This window comes from Chiloscyllium plagiosum, unplaced genomic scaffold, assembly GCF_037043375.1.
Source record: "Chiloscyllium plagiosum isolate Xiang-an unplaced genomic scaffold, Cpla_swu_hap1 HiC_scaffold_23, whole genome shotgun sequence".
Taxonomy (NCBI): domain Eukaryota; kingdom Metazoa; phylum Chordata; class Chondrichthyes; order Orectolobiformes; family Hemiscylliidae; genus Chiloscyllium; species Chiloscyllium plagiosum.
In genome coordinates this window covers 5,149,900-5,172,270 of record NW_028270161.1, presented here as the reverse complement: position 1 = coordinate 5,172,270, position 22,371 = coordinate 5,149,900, and the positions used below count along the sequence as shown (strand labels likewise).

The 22,371-nt window shown below is 44.7% G+C and overlaps 1 protein-coding gene across 6 annotated transcripts in view; it reads right to left on the bottom strand.

The window, feature by feature from the left end:
* The window catches only part of frmd4a (FERM domain containing 4A), a 765,730-nt gene that overhangs the window by 117,053 nt on the left and 626,306 nt on the right, over window positions 1-22,371 (bottom strand). For all 6 annotated transcript variants that reach the window (XM_043714187.2, XM_043714188.2, XM_043714186.2 and 3 more), the window contains one exon: window positions 2,522-2,605. In XM_043714187.2, the coding sequence (XP_043570122.1) occupies window positions 2,522-2,605 (84 nt within the window). The remainder of the gene's footprint in view (window positions 1-2,521; window positions 2,606-22,371) is intronic.

Genomic DNA, 22,371 nt, shown 5'->3' with positions numbered 1-22,371 from the left:
CCACTCCGCCATTCCATATGATTATGGATGATTATCCAATTCAACACCCTACTCCTTCTTTATCCTGGTGCTCTTTGAGACAGTGACAGTGCCTGACCTCCTGAGTACACTCAGATTCAATCAGATCTGCTGTCTTTCCCTGTCTTCACAACAGAGTGAGGGAGCTTTAGGCACATGAAGCACAGGCACCGTATCAATGCAAATCGATGAACATTTATTCAGTTACCAGGAGTTAGAGGGATGTGGTAGAGTTGGACTTCACCAGAACCAGAACCCGGTTCTGAGGAAGGGTCACCGGACCTGAAACGTTAACTTTGATTTTTCTTCACAGGTGCTGCCAGACCTGCTGAGCTTTTCCAGCAACTTTGGTTGTTGTTTCACCAGAACTTCCTTCACTAGTCCCATGTGCCCTAACATCACTCAGGAGTGCAGTCTAGCCATTGACACATTGCTGTTAACTCCACGTGGAGAGTCCACAAACAGATGTGAAAACAAACATAACAATCCTAACATCGAGGAGTTGCTGCACCAGGAGTTAATGTGGGTCAACAAGGACAGATGGGGGAGCACTGGATACTAATCAGGACTTCAGATAACCTCATTATAACACACTGGTTCACAACCTTCTGACTCTCAGAGGAGAGAAAGGGTCAAGACAGAGTCAGCACTGATGGATTAGAGTCCGGGCTGAGGTGGGGTGATTGGCTGGAGCTGTAAGATGCCCTAAGAGTTTTTAATTCCGCCTCACGGTACAGATCACACAAGCAGGTCCACTACGTTTTGCTGACCTGTCCTTGGAACAAGCTTTCTTCACAAAAGGTTCTTCACAGGGAAAGCAGAATTTATCTTCTGGAGCTCAAAATAAATTTTCCACAACCAATCCACTTCTGAAGGGACTTTAGACTTAAAAAATATATAAAGCAAATTGACAGCAAAGGGAAAAAATGCACAGCCAGTATCATACTGTCCTGAAATCGCTGTGACAGCAAGACAGCATGTCATGTGGCTTTCACATAGAGACTAACTCCGAATGAATGTGAGGTCTTTTCACTCATTCGTAATCGCGTTGGTTTATGATAGATGCTGGGAGATGTGATTGCGTAATCTGGAGAATTAAGATTCCCACAGATAACTGGGTCAGAACACATTATCACAAAGAAAGTTTTTTAATTCATTCACGGGATGAGGGCATCGCTGGCTAGGCCAGTGCTTATTTGCCCATCCCTAATTTGCCCATCAGGGCGGCACGGTGGCAAGGGCGGCACGGTGGCACAGTGGTTAGCACTGCTGCCTCACAGCGCCAGAGACCTGGGTTCAATTCCCGACTCAGGCGACTGACTGTGTGGAGTTTGCACATTCTCTCCGTGTCTGCGTGGGTTTCCTCCGGGTGCTCCGGTTTCCTCCCACAGTCCAAAAATGTGCAGGTCAGGTGAATTGGCCAAGTTAAATTGCCCGTAGTGTTAGGTAAGGGGTAAATGTAGGGGAGTGGGTGGGTTGCGCTTCGGTGGGTCGGTGTGGACTTGTTGGGCCGAAGGGCCTGTTTCCACACTGTAAGTAATCTAATCTAAAAAAAAAATTGCCCAGTGGGCAGTTAAGAGTCAATCACATTGCTGTGGGTCCGGAGTCATATGTAGGTCAGACCAGATAAGGATGGCAGTTTCCTTCCCTAAACGACATTAGTGAACCTGATGGGCTTTTACTGACAATTGACAATGGATTCATCGTCATCATTAGACTCTTAATTCCAGAGTTTCATTGGATTCAAATTCCACCATCTGCCATGGCAGTATTCGAACCCAGGTCCCCAGAACATTAGCTGGGTCACTGGGTTAACAGTCTAACAACAGCATCACTCAGCCATTGCCTTCCCTGAATCTTAGGAAGAGAATGCTGTTTGCTCTGAATATTATCTTGCTTGGGAACAGAGACACGAGAAAACAAAGTTGTTGATGAGCTGGGTGTGTTCGAGATAAGGATGTTCAGGAGGAGGATGAATGAGGAAGTGTTGGGATTGGCTGGAGAAGGGAGGAAGTTAGCAAATTTCCATCAATTGAGAAAGATATGGGCATTCTCATTAGAGTAGAGAGCAGATAGAGACAGGAACCATTGATGGGAAATGCTGGAAAAGGAATCTAATGAGGAAATGGACAAGGGATGGGCATTTTCTAATCAACCTGCTCAGAGATGTTATTACACACTTCTGTTTTTTTTGGGGTGGGGAATGGGTACTTGAACCCGGGCGTAAAAGGAACTAAGACAGAGTGAGGGGGAGATCCAGAGTGATCCACCCACAGGGAAGCAGAAAACACAAAGAAACACACAAATGGAGGCAGAGCCACTTTATTATGGCAGCTGACCGAAACCTTACTCCGTTTGCACGATTACATATGAGGGACTAAAAATCATTAACTGTGCATTGATACCCTCGCCTTTGCCAGCTCACATGAGCTAAGGAGACAACTGTCCCACAGAATGTGAACATTGTGCAGTGTAAATCGCATTAGGAGGCCGCGAGACTCACCAATAAGCCAGGGATGGATGGTCCTTCAAAGCTTGTGTGGGCAGCACTGGCAATTTCTTTAGGTCGGCCCTTGTGACTTCATTGCTGGAACAGAAAGCAATAAAAAGGATGTCAAGTTAATCCAGCAACTGTGGTTCTCGTAGCGACAGGTCCACATGGAACATTCTGGAACATCTGTTCCTTTTTAGCAAAGAAATAGCACTTTTCCTCAGCGCGATTGAAAAAAAAAGCCTCCGATGATATTTTTCTTTGAAAAAAATCGACACTGAGCCTCAGTGTTGCTGTGTGGTCAGGAACTTGAGTCAGTTTCACTTCCTCCTTCCATGTCCCTCGTTCCCCGTCCCTCAGCACCACAGGAACAACAACAGGTCTGACCCATTCGGGGAGTTTTGAGGGACGGAGGTGATGGGGGGAATGTTGACCTCCCCTTACAGGACCTCAAAAAAGAGTTAAAGAGGGGGACAGTAGGGCCCACCCTCCTATCCCGACTTTATTTTAAGATTGTTCTAGAACACAAAGCCCAGTCTGTGGCAGTGAGGACATACCAACTCTCAATGGTGAGGATCTCCAGATAATCTGAGGCTCCACAAAAATACTTGATGGCATAGCCATCAAACTCCTCTTTGTCTGAGATTGTTGTGTGTAACTTCCTGAATAGTTTTGAAGTTTCTGTACATGATCAGAGAGAAGTTTAAAAGTCTGGTCCTCAGACACTCTCCCTCAGACTAAAACCTAATGTGTTTAATGGCACAGCAGTATGTTTTACACTGTAGCTGCCATCACTGAACTCCTTAACCTCGGTCCAGTCACAATTTAAAAGTTATTGTGATGGGGGTAACTATGCGAAGTGAAACTTGATCAAGGCTGCTTTTGGTTGGGCTTAGTATCCCATACTGAAAGGCAGCAGCTCCAGGTTTTGGCAGTTGTTATAAAGAGCATTAATACTGAAATATAATACGGTCTTGTACACACAAGATGTTTATCTTTGCTGCACAGGCAGTGAGTTCAGCTGCACAGCCCTCCCTCTTTGGGGGGAGGTGGTGTGTGTGTGTGTGTGTGTGAGAGAGAGAGAGACTGTGTGTCTGTGTATGCATGTATGTGTGTGCGCGTGTGAGAGAGTCTGGATGTGTGGATGAGTGAGTGTGTGTGTCTGTCTGTCTGTCTGTGCGTGCGCATGTGTGTGTCTGTGTGAGAGTGTGTATATATGAGAGAGTATGTGTCTGTGTGTATGTATGTGTGTGCGTGTGAGAGAGTCTGTGTGTGTATGAGTGAGTGTGTATATATGTGTGTGTGTGTGCGTGAGAGAGAGTCTGTGTGTGTGTATATGAGTGAGTGTGTATATATGTGTGAGAGTGTGTGTGAGAGTGTGTGTGTGTATGTGTGATGTAGCAGCAAACCCAGGAATGCGACAGCTATGGCACATGTTTAAAATGAGCTAACACACATTTCCATTTATCAGCGACCAGCACAGGGCACTTACCAGTCCATCAGCAAACGGTGAACAACAAATTCCATCAATACAGCGGATTTCATGTAATGGGAGCTTTAAGACACCGGTTGGATCTTTGACTAGCAATGTAGGCCCTGGATTACCCAAGAGTTTATCAGATGGAGACAAAGTGGGATCGTTGATGTTTCTTGATGTTCAAAGGCATGACTGAAGGGCACTTCACAAGAACCCATCCATAGCAGCAGGAGGACTCTATTTGGCCGTTCGATCATTCAACAGGACAACAGCTCATCTATGACCTTAATTCTACTTACTTTCTTGCCTAGTCCACATATGAACAACTTTTTGCAAAGTATTCTGCTTTTTCATTCCAATGACTAAAATGAATAACTGCACACTCCCTCCTCTATCTGCTCACTCAACCTATCTATGTCTGTTTGTAGCCTCTCAGTGCTCTCCACTGACCTATACTCCAGCTCAGAAAACTTGGATGCATTAGTCCCAATCCCTTTATCTGATTCAAGAATATTGATTGCAAAGTCATCAAGAGAAAATCAAAAGAAATTGGTTCGTGCAGCATCCTTTTTTTTTGAGAGAAGCTGGTGTTAAATCTGCTCAATGAGCACATATTCTGCAGCATTCATTCTGCCCAGCGAGTGCCTGACACACTAAAGTGGTAAGGGCACCTTGGAATGGGCAGGTCCAATGGGCGACCCTCTGGGCACTTTACAACTGGGTCATGGAGAGGACAAAGCCCCCCTCTTGTGTCACCAGGCAATTAGAAAGAATTAAATCTCTGAATACTGTTCTTTATTTAATATGAGCACTTACAGCAGCATTACGAGAAATTACCATTTGCCCATTTTGCCATTGTAACATCAAATCCCACCACCTTCATGCCCTCCTCCACTCCCAATGACCTGTCCCTCCCCTCTCCGACTCCCATGACCCTCACCCCCAATGACCCTCACTTCCATCGCCCTCCCATCTTTCACTCCCCATGACCCTCACCCCCAATGACCCTCACTTCCATCGTCCTCCCATCTTTCACTCCCCATGACCCTCACCTCCAATGACCCTCACTTTCATCGCCCTCCCATCTTTCACTCCCCATGACCCTCCCCTCCCCTCTCCCACACCCTTCCTCTCCCCTCTTCCACTTCAATTGCCCTCCTCTCCCCTCTCCCACTCTTCCAAGAATGGTGCCAAGCATGGGGAAGGACGTTCAACAGTGAGGAATGATCATTTAGGCTGGAGGTGCTGAGGGGGGCTGTAACTCGGGTAAGTAACCCCTTTATGCAATAGGAAGAGTGCTGATAATGTGTGAAAACCCCTTCACAAACAATAGGAGCAGTCAACTACTCTTCATCCTGGGGATAGCCCAGGGACCTGGGCTGAATGGACTGTGAGCAAACAGCCTCATCTGCTCAGTCCCTCAGTCTCATTGTTCCAGGTTTGATTCTGAAATATCCTTCCTAATTCAGGCAGGAGACCCCCCCCCCCCCCCCCCCCACCCTCCCTCCGCCCAGCTCCCAGCCAAAGCTGCCCTGGAAACAGGTGGGCAAACCTGGTTCAGAATGGCCATTGGGGCGGAATGGCCTCCTGCTATAATTCAATAATTTAGTGGCCCCAACAGCTACCACAGTTGGAAGCTGTAAACCTCACTGGAACTTTGAGAAATGCAGCACGTTGAGGAAATGCTAAGAATATTTAGGGCAGGCTGGTAAACAGTTTGAAATGTTATCAATCAATAGTTATGTCCAACAATAGAGAGTGTTGTCTTACTGAAGGTTAGAATTGAAGGTTCAAATTCCCAAATAGGGACGTAGCATTAGTTTTACACTCCAGCAACTAAATAAAGCTTGATTGTGTTGAAATGTACAATACGATTAGATTATTTCTTGGCTGCTGATATCTTTGTTTATACAGTCAGTTTGGGAGAGAACTACATTGACCTGTCCCGCCTGGTTTACAATAAGAATCTAGCCTTTTCTTATCAACTTCTTCTTTAAATCAACATATTCTGTTTATAAAATTAAAGTTGAATTAACTTGTAATAGTCAAGTGAGTGATGGTGACCTTCCAACGGAGACCTGACAAGATAATTAACGTGTGTCTTGGTTGTTTAATGACACACACCCGTCCCACCCCCCCAACATCAGTTGGTCACCCTAATGTACTGCAGCCCCGGCCCCTTGGTAATGCCCAGTGTAAGACAAGAAGAGCAACAAGAGAACAAAACAGCAGTACAGCACAGGAACAGGCCCTTCGGCCCTCCAAGCCTGTGCTGATCATCATGCCCTGACTACACCACAAAACAAACCTTCTGCCCTTATTCGGTCCATACCCCTCTATTCCCTCCCTATTCTGTAACCATCCAGATGCCCATTAAATGTCCCCAACGTGCCTGCTTCCACCACCTCTTCTGGCAGTGTGTTCCAGGCTCCTACCACTCTCTGTGTGAAAAGCTTCCCTCACACATCTCCCTTAAATTTGCCCCCTTTCATCTTAAACCTGTGCCCCCTTGTAATTGAAACTTCAACCCTAGGAAAAGAACCTCTGACTATCCACCCTATCGATGCCTATCGTAATTTTGTAGACCTCTCCCAGGTCTCCTGTCAGCTGCCACCTTTCTGGTGAAAACAATCCCAGCCTATTTAACCTTTCCCCATAGCCAATGCCCTCGAGACCATGTGTTACAACTGTTCCTTGTAACAGAACCATTGACGTGCCAGTGATACAGTCTCCCAGAGGCGAAACGCACATCGCAAGGTTTTTGAGAAGAATCAGGAGTCATGTGCTGTAAAACAAACAGTCCTGACAAAAATAAAATGGGCCTGAAACACATCAAGAACAAATTGGTTTGAGGACGGGGATTTCTTTCTTTTTCACAGCTGCATCACCAAATATCTGATTTCATTTCAGTTTCCCAATGCAACAAGAAGATATTTAATTCCAGTGTTCAAATTGCTTCTCCTGCCCCCTGACTTGTTCTGTCATGCCCTTTCCCAACTTCACCATTTCCCCAAGGCAGTGACTCATGGTGTAGGTTGGCAAAGTCAACACAAGAAAATATTTCTGAAGCTGGAGAAGTACACCAGGTCAGATAGCATCCGAGAACCAGGAATCCACCGGAAACGTTGACTTTCTTACTCCTCGGACGCTGTCCGACCTGCTGTGCTTTTCCAGCTTCACATCTACTGACTCTAACTTCCACCATCTGCAGTCCTTACTGTCTCCAAGACACAAGAAAATACTTTTTAAGCAGCGAATAATTAAGATCTGGAGTGTTCTACTGAGTATGGCGGCTCAGTGGTTAGCACTGCTGCCTCACAGAGGCAGGGGCCTGGGTTCGATTCCACCCTCAGGTGCCTATCTGTGTGATAAATGCTCCTGTGTTGAGCCATTAGGACAGTTGACTACATTAAAGATGTTGTAAATGCAAGTTGTTGTTGCACCTGTTATGATCTTTACTTCAAGCGCAGTGGCTGGTTCTCAAGTAAGAACTTCCACTTTTCGCCATAACTTCTTCCAAACACAATTTTGCAATCTGCAGGCACAAGTTCACACAAACTAGACCAAAACCTCTATAAAGTTCAATCTAGCAGAAATAAAGAAATACTCTGCTTACTAAAGGCTGCCACTGGTTAACATGTTGATTGTTACAACAGATAGCCAGTTTTCTAGCAACTGACTGGCATCTCATTTGAACAATGACAACAAATACTCTGGGGTGGCATTGCTATGTCACAGCTCCAGGGACCCGGTTCTACCCTCAGGCGACTGTCTGTGTGGAGTTTCACATTCTCCCTGTGTCTGCCTGGATTTCCTCTGGGTGCTCCGGTTTCCTCCCATAGTCCAAAGATGTGCAGACTAGGGTGGAATGGCCATGCTAAGTTACCCATAGTGTTCAGGTATGTGTAGGTTGAGTGGGTTAGCCATGAGGAATCTGGGTTACAGGGAAAGGGTAAGCGCGTGAGTCTAGGTGGGATGCTCTTCAGAGGATCGGTGTGGGCTTGATGGGCCAAAAGGCCTGCATCCACACTGTAGGTATCCTATGATGTCTCGTTGGAATTAGCCACACTCACCAGCTCTTCACCAACATTCACAGCTAAAGTTGGAAGAGGTTTTAGGATGGATTCTCATTCAATGAAAAGCATCTGAGAACCAGATTAACTTGCAGCAGGATATAGCCAGGGGTGGATGGGAAAAAAGGAATAATTGAAAGGACAATGCTGTGATTTGGAGAGCAGGACCATTTGACCTTGTGATGATCGTTAGACTCCTTTATATTTTACACTGACTCATTCCAAGAAAAAGACCTGTTCTTTCAGGAGTAATGGAGGGTATCACAGGAGCTGCTGAACACAAGGCAGGATGTATTTACTAGGTCAGCTGCTGGCAATATGTTCATTGCTTTCTATTAATGGCAACCGTCTTTACTGGAAACTAAAATATTAACGATTACCTGGAACTGCAGCAAAAACCTGCAATGAGTTGCAACTAATATTGATCACAGAGTGTATTGAAAATGGAAGCATCTCTTAAAACAAAACAGTCACTAAGATACCAGCTAGTGAAGAATATGTTACATCTAAAATAAATGGAAATAAGTATAAGACTCTAAAGGGAGCACCCACTGCTGTTGTTAACTAAAGCAGTTAGAGCAAGTATCAAATTTAAAGAGAAAACATACAGATAATTGGTCAGAATATAAAGAATGACAACAAATTATCAAAAGATTAATCAGGAGAAAGAAATTAAAGTATGGTTTATATAAAAAATCATGAGGGGTATAGATAAGGGAATGGCAGGTGTCTCTTCCCTAGGATGGGCAAGTTCAAGACTTGAGGGGGCATATTTTTAAGGTGAGGAGAAAGGTTTTAAAAAAATGAGGGACAATTTATTTACACAGAGAGTGGTTTGTGTGTGAAATGAGCTTCCAGAGAAAGTGATGGTGGGTAGTTTTAACGTCTAAAAGACATTTGGATAAATTCATGATTAGAAAATGTTTGGAGGGATATGGGCCAAGCGCAGGCAGGTGGGACTAGCTTAGTTTGAGATTATGGTCAGCATGGGCTGGTTGGACCAAAGGATCTGTTTCCGTGCTGTATGACTCTGTGAGAGGGAGCCAGCTCAGAATGTAAAAACAGCCAACAAGAATGTTTACGAGTACTTGGAAAGGAAAAGGGGTCAGTGAAATGAGTGTTAGTTCTGTAGGGAGAGAGAAAGAGTGTAAAGTGTAGGTGACAGTGGTGACATGAACAAAAACTTTGTGAAGGATACAAAAAACATCCGAATGAGATCTGCAAATGAGGAGATCAGAGAAGAGAAGAATTCTGTGAAATCACAACCACAGGGCAAACGGTTTAAATCAAACCGAGGGAGCTTGGATCTGACAAGTCTCTGGGTCCAGGTGAATTTCATCCTAGGTTCTGAAAAGGGATGGCATATGAGGTAGTAGATGCACTACTGTTAATTTTCTAAAGTTCCCTAGATTTCATTGGACTAGAAAGCAGCAAATATAACCCCTCTGCCCAAGAAGGGAGGGAGGCAGAATGCAGGAAACTGTAGGCCAGTTATCTCGACATCTGCCATAGAGTAGGTGTCAGAGTTGACCATTAAAGAGGTTACAGCTATGCACTTAGAAAAGCTCAAGGTAATGGGGAAGAGTTGGCATGGTTTTGTGACAGGGAAATCATGTTTAATTTATTGGAGTTCTTTAAAGGAATAACATGTGCTGTGGATAAAGGGGAGTCTGTAGATGTACTGTACCTAGATTTTGAGAAGGTAGTTGACAAGTTACCAGATCAAAGCTTGTTGTGGAAAGTGAAAAACTCATGGAATTGTGGGTAACAAACAGATCCGCCATGATCTTAATAAAGGGCGAATCCGGCTTGAGGGGCTGAATGGTCTACTTCTGCTCCTATCTCCTATATACATTTGTACCAACCATTCCATGTATGAACAATATGGTCGACATTGTTTCTTCTCAGGCCAGTCTGTGTTCAGCTGCTGACTTGGGGCAGGTTTTATGGAAAAGCAAGTTTGATGATGATGTGAATTGCTGATGTTTGCACTACTTCAGAAACAATTGCTCCCAATTTTCAGATGCAGTTGATTAACTGCTAACGAAGGAAAGATTATACTTGTTTTAAGATAAGGGAGATGCTGGAGAATAGATTTTGTGACCTGCTCTGTCCAAGTTTAATGTCTCTGAGATTTAAATGTTCCAAACTGTTTTCAACCCAGACATGTGCTGCTTCTAGGAAGTGTAAATAGGTCAGGTTTCAAGCTCTACCATTGGTTGTAAATTGTTCAAAAATAATACAATCCCTATTCCAGGAATGGGACTGTCCAATGGAGTATCCAATCAGCTTGGTTTCTATCTACCCATGATCTCAGATTCTGAAAGACCTTCCAATTTTGCTGGTGAGTCTCTCCTGGCTATCCATGGCTCTTACTTGTAAATTCATGGGGCACTGGGCTCTACTGTGTACGTACAGCCACAGGATACTCAATTCCCTGTATTTCATCCATGGACCCACGTTACACTGTGGAGTATAGTGTACAGATGAGGGTCACACACATCTAGCAGCTGACTGAGAACATAACATTATTTTAAACAGTTTCTTTCAATAGTCCGCTCTCAAAGTTTACTTTCTGGGTAAAGATAACTATATTTTTGTGGGCGATAGAGAGACACCATATAAACACAGGCAATGCTGTCCATTGGCTGTAACCACAGGAACTGCAGCTAACCAGGAGCCCTCAACTTACCTTCGGCAGAATGTCTCTGCGCTGATTTGCAAAGAGAATTCTTTTCAAAAATACAATCAATTTTTGAGACAATTCCGATGGAACCTGAAATGATTTAAAAGCAAAGATATTCTCCTTACTGCAGTCTCCTTTCCCATTTATTAAGCAGGGTTGTTGAAGCACTCAACTGCATTTCTGTCACCTGAACTACGATTGTGCGAGTGGAAACCGAAATTTCCTAAACAGCTCATTCATCCCTTAATCAGCAGCAAGAGGTACATCACACACAGTGTCTCAAAACCTGACTGAGCATTCCTGACTGGGACACACATGCCTCACGCTGCGATGTGTAAAGACCAGTTCAAACACTGGAATCCAGTTCTTACAAACGCAAACTTCAAGAAATTCCTTTCCTCTGCAGACTTACTGGTTAACCGCTTGGTTAAAATACAGAGGTTTCAATTGAGTTTGCTCGTCAATGCATTACAGCTACCACATGGGGCAATGTTAAACTCTTCCCCCTTCTTAACTGATTCTGCGGCTTGCACCTCACACAGAGATACCTGTAATTAGTGAAGCTTTCTAACAGGAGGGGCTGTTGCATAAAGTTAGCTGCATTGAATTCTCCCAACTGTCGGAAAACTGCCCAATTTTGGGATTTTTGCAGGAAACAGGATACTACTGTATTCCATGATTAAAGACCAGGTTATAATGAAAGAGTAAATGTGGAGCTAATGATAGGGCTATGCCCTTATTCCATATGTGTTCAGAAGGAGAGAGCTGTTCGTAGTTTCCAATCTAAGTATAATAATCGTCTGTCTCATACAATGCAGCACAGACTGAAACTCTCAAATGTTACTGTGGTCTGGAATGGCTGTTGACAATGAGGCAATGGGAAATGAGGGGAATAAGAAAGCAAATTAGATACAATTTACTGTGGACTTTCCAGGAAATTGTTTGAAAATAGTTTCTGGATATATCTGCACATACATGTATATGTATGTATGCATCTACACAGGCATGCATGTGGATGTGTATATATTACGTCTATGTCTGTGGGTCTGTCCCTGGCTGTGCATTGTGTGTGCATAATTATTCAAGTATGTTGTTACCTTTAGACTCGCTACAGCAGAGCAAGAGGAGAAACGCAAACAAGACGAGGAATGTATTTCAAAACAAGAATGGAAATTATTTAAAAATCTACACTGAACTTGACCAGGAGTGGATGTATGTCAGGGAGCACTGGGATGGTGGATGAACAGGACTTTGTGTGTTAGGATATGGGAATATGGGTCGCAGGGTGTTGGATATGTATAGGTTGTAGAGGGAGTGCAGTGGGAGATGGACCAGGACTGGAAACACAGCAAGGTTCAGTCTCAAGGGAAGAAAGCCAGAGGTAAGGGTTTCAGAAATAGATTTCAATGCTACCCCAACCCTGAAGGAAGACTAACTGCAAGAAGCCAATGACAGCAACAGTAAGGTGCCGGGGTTGGACTGGGGTGGACATAGTCAGAAGTCACATGACACCAGGTTATGGTCCAACAGGTTTGTGTGAAATCACTTAGAGACAAAAAAAACACTGCAGATTCTGGAATCCAAAATAGACAAACAGGAGGCTGGAGGAACACAGCAAGCCAGGCAGCATTAGGAGGTGGAGAAGTCAACATTTCAGGTATAACCCTTCTTCAGGACTAGAGATGGTGGAAGGGGGAGCTACAGATAAAGAAAGGGAAAGGGGAAGGGAGTGGTGAGGTAGTGATAGGCACTCTGAAAGCTTGTGATTTCAAATAAACCTGTGGGACTATAACCTGGTGTCATATGACTTCTGACTTTAGCAGCAATAAGCAAGCAAGAGATTCTTTATTCCAAATGCCAATGATATTCCAAGTCTCCGATACAAACAAGGCTTCCCACTGTGGATGGTCCTGAGCACTGCAGCTCTAGAAGATGCTAGAAATGTCCCTGTAATATCACCTCAGCCACAACAGCAGCAATCAGTAATGTGGGATCTGTATTACAGGGATCCATACACAATGGGTACACACAGAGGCACAGAATAAGAATATAAGAAATAGGAGCTAGTGTAGGCCATTCAGCCCCTTTAGCCCTACTCTGCCAGTCAACGAGATCTTGGCTGATCAGGTGCATCTTCCACACTTGGCCTTCCACTGCCCTCCTGATGGAACAGATGGAGACAGGCTGCTCCCAACTCTCTCCTGACAACTCTGAGGGTGTGCCTGTAGCAGGGGAACTACAGTGTTTCAACAAGGCAGCTCACTGCCATCATTTCCAGGGGCAATTAGGGATGGATCATGAAGACGTTTTAAAGCAGAGAGGTACACATCCTGTGAAAGAATTAAAAATGCTGAAGGAGCTTTATTGAGTTACTGCATTGCATTTATTTCTCCAAAGCCTTTCTTAAATAATAAATAAGCTTTTAAAAATGCAGCTTCCGAAAGATTGTTTACGAACTAATTCTCTGGGTGTTATCTTTTCTCAGACCTCTGGGTTTGTCTCACTGGATAATGGCTGTATCTGATTTACTATCTGAATACAGTAAGTGGGTTAATTGGATCAGAAAGTGTAGTGATGGAGTTGTCAAGGTTTTGAAAGTCATCAAGGCTTACAGCACAGGAGGAGGCCATTCAGCCTGCTGTGTCGGTGATAGCTCTCTGCAAGGCACTCGGTCAGATCCACCGATGTCAAGCTCTGACCACTGCCTCCTGCTGGCCGACTGTCACTTACAGGATGAGCAGCGGGCTGGTAAGGGAACGTGGAAGCTGAACACAAAGCTGTTGACCCCGGGAAACATTGAGGAGCTCAAGAGGGACTACGCAGGTTGGAGAACCGTGAAGCCCCTCTTTGAGTCTCCAGTGGACTGATGGGAAACAGTAAAAGGGAACATCAAGAGGTTCTTCATCCTCAAAGGTGTTCAGGAGGCAAGAGAGAAGCGGGGAAAACTGTCCCAGCTCCAGGAAAGTATGCAGAACCTGCTCCTGCTGCAGATGATGGGGGTGGATGTCACGGAGGACCTCAAGGAGGTGAAGGGCCAGCAAGCCTCGCTCTTTGCTTCGGAGGCCTCCAAGATAATCTTCCGGTCCAGGGTCTGCTCGGTGGAGCAGGATGAGACGTGCTCACGTTTCTTCTTCCAGAAGGTGCACAAAGAGAGCTCCATGCTCAGCAGCCTGAAGGAAGAAGATGGCTCGATAACGTCATCTCAGGCTGACGTCATGAAGATCAGTAAATCCTCTACGCCAGTCTGTATGACGCGAAGCCGACCAACAGCGCGGCCTCCCAGTCGTTCCTGTCCTCGATCACGGAGGTCTTAGACGACAGAACACGGGAGAGGCTGGACCAGCCGCTATCTCTGGACGAGCTGACCAAGGCCCTCGAGTCCTTCGAAAAGAATAAAACTCCCGGAAGCGACGGCTTACCGGTTGAGCTCTATTCCGCTCTGTGGGACTTGATTGGCCAGGACCTACTGGAGGTGTATGTCAGTATGCTCCTGACAGGTACCATGAGTGAATCCATGAGGAAAGGCATCATCACCCTCATCTACAAGCAGAAGGGGGAGAGGGAGGAAATCAGAAACTGGAGACCAATCTCACTATTAAATGCAGGTTACAAAATCTTGGCAAAGGTCTTCGCCAACTGGGTCAGGTCTGCTCTGGGGTCGGTGAGGGTTTTTGCCTGAAACGTCGATTTCGAAGCTCCTCGGATGCTGCCTGAACTGCTGTGCTCTTCCAGCACCACTGATCCTTCTGGAATGTGCCTATGCAGAAGAAGTCTGGAGAGGAATGCAGTGGTATTTGTCAAGGTTCGTCCCGAGCAGCGCCGTGACGCGGGACTCCATGCTCTACGGCTTGTTCCCCGGGACACACACCGAGATGAACATCAACTGTGCCTGGAGGATCATCAACTCGGTGAAGGACGCTCTCTGGGTGGTCCGAAACCTGTTGATCTTCCAGCTGAAGGAGTTGACCCCGACTGAGTGTTGCAGACTGGCACATTCCAAGGTCCAGGACTACGTGTTGAGGGATGCACTGAAGCTTGGGGCAGCTGCCGCCAAGGCGCGGTGGGAAAAGACCACTGTGTAACATCTGCCTGCCTAAGAAGAACAGGGGGCCCATGCAGTCATTTGGGCTCTGCTGACGCCTCAGCTAAATATATGGACATATGATTGATAAACGTACAGACCTGTGTATACAAATGATAAATTCTGATCTCTGTATGTAAATGTTTACGTATGTATGGCATGACCAACTGTACAGACCATCAAATTATTTTATGAATAAAGCATATTTTTGAAATTACAAAAAAAGATAGCTCTCTGCAAGGGCAATGTAACCAGTCCTATTGCACTGCCCGTCCTGATAAAACCTTCACATGGGAATGTGCTCAGGGTGATAATGCATTTTCCTGAGAGATAAATTCCCATCCTTATTTTGAAATGCATCCCTGGTCTTGTCTGCTTAACTTCTCTTGCCCTGCCATAGTGAGTCTAAAGGTAACAACATATTTGAATAATTAAGGAAACAGAGATTGGGAATCATCGGTATTGCTGATTTATCCTTTGTCCCAGAACAGGCAGCATTTTGCAGTGACCATTCTTTTGTTCACATTTAGAGGTGGTAGTCTGCAGGATGCAATATTTCCATACAGTAAAAACTTATAGGAAGGATATTATTAAGCTGGAGAGGTTTCAGAAGAAATTTCCTCAGCTGCCTGAGGAAGAAGAGACGTTGTTGGGTCTTTGTACTCAATGAGTCCACATGAAGAGTCCAAGAAAACTTGTTGTGGATAACCACTCCCAGGAGCTTGACACTTTCCACCTCTGTGCTTTTAATGTGTAGGGGAGCATGAGTAACATCCCATCGAAAGTCAATAATTAGATCCTTGGTTTTGCCGGCATTGAGAGCTAGGTTGTTCTCAGTTCACCATTCACATCAGGGTGCGTAACAAATGCTGGTCTGACCAGCGATGCACCGATCCCTTCAGAGAGTAAACTTTAGAAAAAGACAGGGGCAAGGAAATGATTGTCGGAGATCCAACAGGCAGCGGCTAGGAGTGGGGACCCTCACCCCTCACATCATCACCATGTCACCCAGCTGAGGATGCACCGCGGGCTGGATGACAAGAGCTAGCTGTCGGGACTGCTCTCTCCTTTCCTGTGAAACACACAACACACCAGCTCCTGATTTCCCCCAACAGGAAGAAGTCTCTCAGCTGAGTGACCAACAGTCAATCTGGATTGAACTCTTCCCTGGTCACGCATTTCTGTGATTCAATGATAAGCTTGGCGAACAGAACCACAACAACGAGCACCCGAGCTACAAATCTTCTCCCAAACTTTGATCAATGATAAGCCATCAAAAGCTCAAACAAGTAAACAAAATTTCCACAAATAAACAAATCAAGTGAAAGCACAGGACTACTGTAATTGCTCTGAAGGTCAAAGATTGACTTTAAGCAAACATCACAGTGGGAATAAACTAAATAATCAACCGCTGTGGTTTCATAAATTCTCTTGGCAGGAGCCTTTGTTTCTGTTTAATTTACTGGTTCCACACATTACTCTTGCTCACGTGGTGAATTTTGTGCCATTTACAAGCTACATTCCAGTGCTTAATTAAAATTCAAATTTGCTTTATGCAGTCATATGTGGCGGTCCCCACTTGCACAGTACTTTATTTGCACACAATATGCCAAGCATTTACAGTACTTTTGACCTTTCTTCTCCATGCCAATGTAATTTATTCATTGTGACTCAACTTATCGTAAGCCCCTCAATAGGCAAGATCAGCCTGGGTGCTGTAGTCGCTTTGTTCTCATGCTGTGTAAAGTAAGAATTAATAATCTTGAGGTAAGCAACAGGCTCAATAGTGAGAAGTGATTATGTTATTAAGACATGAGCAGACAATTGGCCAGAACACAAGCTGTAGGAGAAGGGCCTTTGTGAATTAAACAAAAGCCTCTGGTATATCTGATTCTTAACATCTGATGGAAAGCTATCAGGAAATAATATACTAAATTTAGAGAGTGCACTGTATTTTCTAAATGACTTCTTTCTCTTCTAAGATGACTAAGTCATGCTGGTTTTGGGGCTTCCTGATTTTAATCTGGTCAAGCAGCTGTAGGCCATTCAGCCCTTCCTGCCTGCTCCACCATTCAACATGACCATGATTGATTATCCAACTCACTCCCCTGTTCCTGCTTTCTCCCCCATACCCTTTAGCTCTAACAACTATATCCAACTCCATCCTGACAACGTTTTTGAATGACCGCTTTCTGCGGCAGATAATCCCATGGGTTTTCCCTGTGGAATCTGGATCCAGCTGGGATATTTGGCTGTGTGACTGTCGATGGCCTATTTCACAGAGACAGCTGTGGCTCACTGGGTCGTGGTCTCTGGGCTCCCACTGCATGACCGGAGCACAAAAACCAAGGGTGACCCTGGTGAGGGAGTGCTGCAATGTCAGAGGCACTGCCTTCTGAGAGGGTGACAAGAAAAGATCCAAAGGCTGCTATTTGGAAACGTAGCCAGGAGCTATCCTCTTTGTCCTGGGGTCAATATTTATCCCTCATTCTACATCATAAAAACCTTACTCCATGATCACTGCCTTATTACTGATTGTGGGTGTTTGCTGCCCCCTAACTTACTGATGTCTTTCCCACCATACAGGACTGACTATACTCCAAAGTAGTCCATTGGCTGAGAAGGAGGACCCTGTGGTTCTGAAGGTGCTTTATGAGTGCATGTCTTTTGTGTTCAGCTCTTTATCACTAGCTAGCTACATTATCAGGCAGGAGTCCCCAGACTTCAGGAGCAAGCTCACAGAGGGCTGGGTGACTTGCTTTTCACCAATTCATGCGAAACTGGTAAACAGTAAACTTCCAATGTCACCAGGTTCAGTTTAACAGGGCTCCTGGTGGTTACCAGTCCAGGTCCTGGGGAAAATGTAAAACACCTGTCTGAGATGAGTCTGAGCAAATGCTGAATGAATATTTAGGACAAATGAATTTTAGCTTATCTCCATCAGAAATAAACTCAGCAACGGGAACTGGCTGCCAGCCAGTTAAACAGAACTGCCACAATGAACACAGGCTCCAGACAAGGAAAATAAGCATTTTGTCCTCAGGAATGTTTCTCACTTTGGAGAATGCTTGATGTGAGAAACACACTGAGTGCCATCTGTACATTGCAACAATGCAAAGGAATGATAGGAAATGCTGTCACTTCCTCAGGCTAACGCACATAGGTAATTCGGAATGTCATCCATATCATACTCTGTTCCTGAAATCTAAACAGGAACCAGGACCCAGAATGTTACTGAAGCAACATTTAGATTCTCAGCAATCTGTGTACCACTTAATGCCATTAAAACCTAATTTGTTAATCTTCCGGAACAAACACATCAATACTGATTACAAACACTGCAGAGTTCAATGGCACAAGACCATAAGACACAGGAGCAGAAATTAGGCCATTCAGCCCATCGAGCCTGCTCCACCATTCAATCATGGCTGATAGGTTTTTCAACCCTATTTTTCTGCTTTCTCCCAGTAACCATTGATCCCCTTGATACTCAAGGACCTATCTATCTCTCTTTAAGTATGATCAATGTCCCGGCCTCCACAGCCTTCTGTGGCAGTGAATTCCATCGAGTCCTCACTGTCTGGTTGAAGATGTTTCTCCTTATCTCCATTCTAAATGGTCTTCCCTTTACTCGAAGGCTGTGCCCTCGGGCCTAGTCTCTCCTACCAGTGGAAACATCTTCCCAACATCTACTTTGTCCAGGCCATTCGGTAATCTGTAAATTTCAATCAGATTCCACCCCCCCCATTCCTTCTAAACTCCATCGAGTATAATCCCAGAGTCTTCAAACATTCCTCATATGTTAAGCCTTCCTAACTACTGACTCAACCTACAGGTTTACCTTAAGAGAAACCTGGACTAGAACTCCCGAGTCCCTTTGCAATTCAGATTTCTGAATTTTCTTCCCGTTTAGAAAATAGTCCACACCTCTACTCTTCCTACCAAAGTGCATGACCTCACACTTTCCCACATTGTACTCCATCTGCCACTTCTTTGCCCACTCTCCGAACCTGTCCAAATCCTTCTGCAGCCTCCCCGCCTCCTCGATAGTACCTGCGCCTTTACCTATCTTTGTATCATCTGCAAACATAGCCAGAATGCCCTCAGTTCCTCCATCTAGATCATTAATCACAAAAACAACGATCATACGACAAGTCAAACAGAGGGCAACCAGAGAATTTCTCGAAGCAGGGCACTCATCCACGGACTCCATCAATAAACACATAGACCTGGCCCCAATATACCGGCCACGACAATGAACAACTGGAATCAGTAACCGGAAGCAGCAGGAATGGAACCAAATACATTTCACAGCAGCGTTTCACAGGAGGCTTCACAGCTCTGAGGATGTCACCCAGACAGGGGATGAAACATCTGCAAACCAACTTGCCAGCTCGGCGAACATACCCACAACTACGGCAGATCATTAATAATAAAGAAAACTGTTGTGGGCCCAACACTGACCTTGGAAAAGAATCTTGAAAAAGACCCTGCCATCCCCTAATCTAGTGCACAGTGAACCCAGATCCCCAGACTAGCTCTCACAATAAAAGGAATTGAGCTGAACTCAAAACTACTGGGCCAGATGGAGAATTTAGATTCAGTTAACTAAACAAAACTGGAATAAAAAGTCATTGTCAGGTGTGGTAACCAAAGACCAAAAGGTAAAGTTAGTTTCAAAAGATACTCTTCATGCCCTACTATGTTAAGGTAAGGCATTTCCATGACCATTTACTATACAGTGCATATAAGCAATGAACCTGATAGTAGCACTAAAAAGTGATTCATTTATAACTTGCACTTTATTAAAAGAATTTACTTTCTCTGACACAGCAGCAGAAGTGTCAATCATCCAGACCATTTAACCTTTCAATATGTGAAACTACTCTGTAAATGAGCATTGTGAAATTGCTAATGCAGTCAGTCAAACTGGGCCTCAGCTGTATCAATAATCTGTTGGATTTCTGGGTTCCCAGCTAAGGATACATCATGAACATTTTCTTAGAGACTTCCAAAAGAGTTTGCATTTGCTTTTTGCATCACTGAGTCTCTGATAACAGAGGAGGACCTTCAGCCCAGTGAGTCCATGCTGTCTCTCAGCAAAGTAGTCAGTTACACACCCCCACTTTATCACCACTGTCAAGGTGAATTTCTTCAAATGCCTACATAAAATATTTTTGAAATCATTCAACGTCTCCACTTTCACCACCCTGAAGGTTGAGGGTCCCAGGACATTATCATTTGCTAAATAACAACATTCATCCTCACATTCCCCCAGTTCTCTTGATCAAACCCTCAAATTTGTGTCCCCTACTCCCTGCACCATCAGCTAAATGGAACAATTTCTCCTTCTTCACTTGATCCTAAACAACCACAATCTTGCCCACCTCAAACAAATCTCCTGTCAATCTTCTTTGCTCTGAGGAGAATAACCATAGTTCCTCTGAACTAACCTTGGAGCTAAATGTCCTCATCTCCCTGGAGCCATTCTGGTGAATCTATCTCTGCATCCTTCACAAGAACCTTCTACATCCTTCCGAAAGTGTGGTGACCAGAACTGGACACAGCACTCTGACTGAGGCTGTGAATAAGAGACTCAGAAAGTCCAGCATAACTTTTCAAAACCCTGCCTTTGTTTACGAAGCCTGAGCTCCCAGACTGATGCTAATGCAACCCTGGGTCCTCTGTTTCCCCCCGCTAATGATTTTGAATTGGGCCATTAAGTCTATGTTGCTTCTCTCATCCCCTTCCACTAAAGCGCATCACCTCAAACTTGTCCTGACTGAATTCCATCCCCCACTGCTGGCAGCTTCATTGTATCCTGTTACAGTCATTTGCTATCAGCCTCAGCGTTACCTTCAAGTTTGATATCATCGGCAGATGCTCACATTTTTATCCGAAACCTAATATTCAAGTCATTCATGTGTATGCCAGGAAAACAGAAATGATCCAATCACTGACCCTTGGGCATCACCACCATCTAGTCCAGAGAAGAACTACTGACGGCTGGAATGATTCCCGAGGTCAGATGCGTATTTTATGAGGAGAGATCAAGTAGATTAGGCATATACTGTCGGGGTTTTAGAGGAATGAGAGGAGACTTAATCAAGGTATATCAGATGCAAAAGGTGATTGATAAAGTAGATGTCGAAACGACGTTTCCTCATGTCAGTCAATTGAGAACGAGAGGTCATAGTTTTAGGATAAGGAACGGCAGACTTAAAACAGAGGAGGAGGAAAGTAGGAGGAAATATTTCTCTTAGAGGGTCACGAATCTGTGGAATTCGCTGCCCCACAGTACCGTGGATGCTGGGATACTGAATACATTTGAGGAGTTAATCAGATTTTTAATAAGTTGAAGGGTTAGGGGGCAGGGAAGTGAAGTTGAGGCTGAGATGAGATCAGCCACGGTGGTATTGGATGGCAGAGCAGGTCTGAGGGGCCGAATGGCCTGCTCCCAGATTTTATGACCACAACTCACTGTTCTCTGTCCTGAAGCCAATTTCTCGGCTGAGCTCCTCCCATTTCACAAGCTTCAGTTTTGTCAATCAGCCTTTTTACGTGAGACTTTATCAAGCAATGATTTCCTCACTCTGACAAACCACAAGGAAGGAACGTAGATGTTTGTGGTTGGCACAAACGGATGATGATAATAAAATGAAGGGGCGGAGGATGTGGCTGCATCTCAAGCTTTGACAACGGAGACAACCTGATCACAGAAGGAGGCCATTTGGCCCATCGTGCCTGCACCGCTTCTATTCCCTTGTGCCAATCTCTTGCTTTTTTCCCATATCCCTGCACACTAATTCTATCCAGAGAATCCTCTTGAATATCTCAATTGAAGCTGCCCCCACCACATCCCCAGGCAGTATAGTCCACATCCTAACCACCCAAACTGACAAAGTTTCTCTCATGCCATGCTTGCATCTTTTACATATTACTTTAAACCTATGCCATCTCCTTCTCTTCTCTTTTACGAAGGGAACCCCATTCTCCATATCTACTCTGTCTAGCCCGTTCACTGTTTTGAAAGTGTCTATCAGTTCCCCTCTCAGCTGTATATAAAGCAAAATATGGTGGATGCTGAAAATCTGAAACAAACACAGAAAACGCCAGAGAATCTCAGCAGGTCTGTCAGCACTGATGGAGACACAAACCGAGTTAACGTTTCTGGTCCAGGATAACTATTTTCTGTGTTTGTCTCACCTCTCAGCCTTCTTCTCTCAAAGGTCCTACTTCTTCAACCTATGTATCAGAAGCTGCTTAATTTCACAGTCAACATGAATAAAAAACAACAGGGTACAGATATGCTCACAACAGGCTGCAGAAACATGTGAGAGGGGAACGATTTAAAAGGGACTTAAGGGGCAACTTTTTCACACAGAGGGTGTTGAGTGTATGGAATGAGCTGCGAGAGGAAGTGGTAGAGGCTGGTACAATTACAACATTTAAAATGTATCTGGATGGGTATATGAATAGGAAGGGTTCAGAGAGATATGGGCCAAGTGCTGGCAAATGGGACTAGGTCAGATTGGGATGTCTGGT